At 47.2% G+C, this 4,646-nt stretch overlaps 1 protein-coding gene and 1 long non-coding RNA gene across 2 annotated transcripts; one reads left to right on the forward strand and one right to left on the reverse strand.

Annotated features, from left to right (window-relative positions):
• Nucleotides 1-2,472: 2,472 nt before the first annotated feature.
• Nucleotides 2,473-3,294, reverse strand: LOC308318069 (adenine phosphoribosyltransferase-like). The gene has a single exon (XM_080767446.1). It carries the CDS (start codon nucleotides 3,291-3,293, stop codon nucleotides 2,748-2,750), a length of 546 nt encoding a protein of 181 aa, XP_080623572.1. The 5' UTR covers nucleotide 3,294; the 3' UTR covers nucleotides 2,473-2,747.
• Nucleotides 3,295-3,464: 170 nt separating this feature from the next.
• Nucleotides 3,465-4,189, forward strand: LOC308318293. Its single transcript, XR_013964342.1, has 2 exons — nucleotides 3,465-3,564; nucleotides 3,661-4,189. It is a non-coding gene; the product is annotated as an uncharacterized lncRNA (long non-coding RNA).
• The last annotated feature ends 457 nt before the right edge of the window (nucleotides 4,190-4,646 follow it).

A 4,646-nucleotide genomic window follows, 5' to 3' on the forward strand; every position in this document is an offset into this window, starting at 1 on the left:
GATGAAATACTGTTATGTTATCCGGAAGTTTTACTCATATGGATATGAAGCATCAACTGACGGTGAAAAAGTTAAACATTTTCCAGCAAAGAGCAATTTCTTCCCCCTCAAAATCACAGGTGTGATTTTTTTTTTGTAACATTAATCCAATATGTAGTGAGGGGGTCCCTGAGGGGTCCCTGCTTCATCTCTCAGCTAGTCCAATATGTAGTGAGGGGGTCCCTGCTTCATCTCTCAGCTAGTCCAATATGTAGTGAGGGGGTCCCTGAGGGGTCCCTGCTTCATCTCTCAGCTAGTCCAATATGTAGTGAGGGGGTCCCTGCTTCGTCTCTCAGCTAGTCCAATATGTAGTGAGGGGGTCCCTGCTTCGTCTCTCAGCTAGTCCAATATGTAGTGAGGGGGTCCCTGCTTCATCTCTCAGCTAGTCCAATATGTAGTGAGGGGGTCCCTGCTTCATCTCTCAGCTAGTCAATTCGAGAATGTTTTTTTTCATAAGATCTCTACAACCGTGATGTCCGAAATTAATTCCCCAATAATATAAAAGAATGTGTCTGCCCTGCAGAGTGTAGCTGTTAAAAAGACCTGTAGCGCCAACGTCTAATTAATCCTAAAGGCTCATTCATAGTCTGGATTTTCGGTGGTGAGGTGACCACCGAACTACAACATGACGTCACGAGCCGCGCCCCAGCCCTTCTCTCTGTTTTTACTCACCACCGCTCAACGTTATTTCAGCTCCGGTGGTCACCTCACCGCCGGAGCAGTGGTCACCTCAACACGGAAAATCCAGACTATGAACGAGCCTTGAGCCTTAAAGGCCTATTCATAGTCTGGATTTTCGGTGGTGAGGTGACCACCGCTCCGGTGATAAGCTGACCACCGGAGCTGAAATAACGCTGAGCGGTGGTGAGTAAAAACAGAGAGAAGGGCTGGAGCGGTGGCGGTGGTTTGCTCTTCACCGCGGCTTGTGACGTCATATTGTAGTTCAGTGGTCACCTAACCACCGAAAATCCAGACTATGGATGAGCCTTAACAGTGTTCCTGTTGAAAGTGTAGCATGTTTCCGGCGTGGCCTCAGCGTGCGCTACAGTCACTACGGCACTTGTGAATAGTTACGTGAACAAAGGAGAAGAAAGACCAGAGCTCGGCTTTCAGAAGGACGTGAACAGCAAGGCCTTCGTCAATAAACACGAGCGCATTAACGACGTGCAGGTTAACAGGAAGGCTGGAGAGATCCGCCCGTCTGTTCCAACATTTCTAAAGAGGTAGGAGGAGGAGAGGAGAAAACAAGTAGGTTATATCTTGTAGCATATTTATTTCATCCTTTTCTCAGACTTTAGTAATTTTGCCAAAATTGCCACTAATCATCCCCAGACATGTCTGTGTTGCTCTATTGTACCCTGCTACAGTGCTAGCTCACCTGCCAGTGAGGAGCCCCCAGCAGGGGGAAATGGATCTTCTGTCCTATTCTTCCCGTTCAACACCCCTGCACTGACGGACAACCCCCCAGTTATCAGTGCACCAACACAGATCTCTCCCAAACATGGCCAAGCGTGTTGGTATGCAGTCACTGGGCCAAGCCGATGGATTCAAACACCTGGAATCCATGGTGGCGAACAGGTATGTTACCAAAAATGATGTTGATTTATGCTTAATTGCTTTAAATGGCGGGTGCCGGGTGCATGCCTAAAAAACAGAGTGAAACTTATAGGACTCCTGCTTTACAGCTTGGCTAATATGGGCCTAATTTAATAGACTAGACTTTATTCAATTGACAGAACCAAGCCAAAGGTGAAGTTTACAAAGTATTGAGGGTTTAGGAAGTTGTTAAATGTCTGAAAACACTCATTTAGCATGAACCCCATATGTAGTGGGGGTCCCTATAGCTTCATCTCACGGCTAAGGGGTCCTTGGTCTGAAAAACGTTCAAGGCCCCTATATATTTGCGAACGCAGTGAGCACTAACTATGAGAGCGTGTGTGTGTGTGTGTGTGTGTGTATATGTACAGCTTGGCTACAAATGTAAACTACTTGTGTTCATATTTGGAAGCCTCGGTAATGTCCATAAATCAGTCGTGAGGGGCCTGCAGATTGCAGGCATGCCCAAGCCGAGAGCTATATATAAAGGCATCGGCAAAATTCTGTTCAGTGTCTGCAATAATTGGCAGTCGCCATATATGGAGAAGGCGATGCTTTCTGTACCCGTGATCTGTATCCTGAAGCACTTGTTGCAGAGTTTCTTTCAAGCTTTCACATCCAGTCATCCACTATTGTTTGTGTTCAAGAAGTTCCTTGTAAAATGTGAATGCAAATAAAGATGTTAAATGTGTCCACAGCTTTGCATGCCCCCACTCCCAGTAGGCCAAAGACACTCCATCCCAATTCTTTTCAAGTCATGTGACTATTATATAGTGAAACTTAAAATAACTTGAACAATATAAAACTAACAAATGAATCTTCATTGACCACCAATATCACAATGTCATGCATTCTGTCATGACTTTTGATTTCTCAAAACAAAAACAGAACTTCTTAATATTACAATAACTATGGTCACGTCTCATGGGATAAACGTGTGATTCAGATTCTTCATGTTCCATTCAATTCAATCAATTGGCTATGATTGGGAGGGAGGGAGCCATTAATGCGAAAACGAGAGAGAGAGACCGCTCCTCCTGGACTTTCACAGCGGACATTCACGCATTTAAAGGCCAAGATGTGTCCAAACAAAGTGCAAACACGGCACCCCCTTAATCGTACTGGATGAGCGAGTAGACGGTGTGCGGCACCTTCTGCGCCCCGTTCAGATCCTTGAGCTCCACGACGAACAGGCAGGCCAGAACCTCGGCCTGCTGCTTTGCCATCAGCTCGCAGGCGGCCGCCATGGTCCCTCCGGTGGCCAGGATGTCGTCGATGATCAGAACCTTCTGCCCGGGGTGGTCCACGGCATCCGCCTGGACCTCCAGCTCGGCCTGGCCGTACTCCAGCGTGTAGGACACGGACATGGTGGGCCCGGGCAGCTTGCCCTTCTTCCGGAGCATCAGGAAGCCTTTGCCCAGCCGCTGGGCCAGCACGGCGCCGAACACGAAGCCGCGCGCGTCCACGCCCGCGATCAGCTCCACCTCCCGGTGGTGCCGGTTCACGTACTCCTCGAACAGGTCGATCACCGCCGCCAGAGCGGCGGGCTCCTTCAGCAGGGGACAGATGTCTCTGAAGACGATGCCCTTGGCCGGCCAGTCGTACGACCTCAGGAACCTCTTCACGAGGTCTATCTTGGATTCCTTGGTGTCAGACATGGTTTGGAGTATAAAGAGTGATGTGGGCTGTGGGAGAGAATGCGCCCGAGACCGATAGGCTGACGGCAAACACTTCAGTGTCTGTCTGGTCAGGACGATGGTTCTGGTGACCGCGGAACTCTGGTCAGGTTGGGTGCAGTCAACTGGAGCATGAAAGCTGGGAAAACCCGCATGAGAAGATATCCTGCGGTTCGCCTCACGGTTACACTTTACATAAGGTTGTATGTGACGACATCTGACGTAATCGTGTGATGTGGCGGTCTGATGCAGCGTCTCTTCAAGTTCGGCGTTTAAAGAATCGTCTTCTATCGAGGGCAGTGCCCACAGTCTGGCTGTCGCATCCTGCTTGCCTCATCAGTCTGGTCAGCAGTCTGGAAAGTTTGGAAACATACTGTAGGGGCTGTCAAAGTGGGGCCTGTGGACCCCCAGGGCTCCTTGAGGGGGCTCCAGGGGTCCGACTCCTCAGCATTATAATAGTAACCATAATGTAGGTTGACAAGTAGGCCATTCATGACCAGCTTGTGGGCAAGCAGAGCGTGCAAGTCCTGCTACTAACTAATGTCTGTTACAACTGCTGTTCTAAATCCTATATACTATTACACTGTGTTGTGCTTGTTTTCATGGATCTTTATGGTGATTGTTGCATTGTACCACTGATTGTACCTCTACTTGTGTAATAATGTGAGGACACCTTGTGCAGATTGATCCACCTCACATGGTGGATGTCAGACATTGGCATAATTGATTATTGATAGCACAGACCACGCTACTCATCAGGGGGCACTGGGAAGCCATTTTAAATGCTACCCTGGCCTGTTTTGATGATGAAGATGAAATCCACATTGACATTTGTCTGCAATCATACTTTGCACCTTAATAAAAAAAGATAACTTAAACGAGTCTCTCCGGTTTTCCTTTTAATACCTTTTAATACCTGAATGATGCATTATTCCCACCTCAGTTCTAGGCAAACCGGCTGTTATTGACCATAGTCCCTGTGATTGACAGTTTTTGTTTTTGCAACTGTGCCTAAAGCTAACGCTAACCTCAGTTAAACTATGCCTAAACCTAGCCTTACCGCAGTAAAACTATACCTAACCCAACCGTAACCCTAACCTAGTAAAGTAAAACTAATTAAAGTTCCTGTTTAAATGGGTGACTGATTAAGCATAGCCTGATAGATTGCTTAACACCTTGATTACAGTATGTCACCTGTTACGTTTCTGTAGACTTAGGTAGCATTTGATACAGACTTATAGCATGTTATGTAGACAGCAGTATAATTGCATTGTATGTAGTCATAGCACGTCATAGTACATATATGTATAGCATAGTATAGTGTATATGTATAGT

The sequence above is a fragment of the Protomyctophum bolini genome (assembly GCF_963924005.1).
Source record: "Protomyctophum bolini genome assembly, chromosome: 7".
NCBI lineage: Eukaryota > Metazoa > Chordata > Actinopteri > Myctophiformes > Myctophidae > Protomyctophum > Protomyctophum bolini.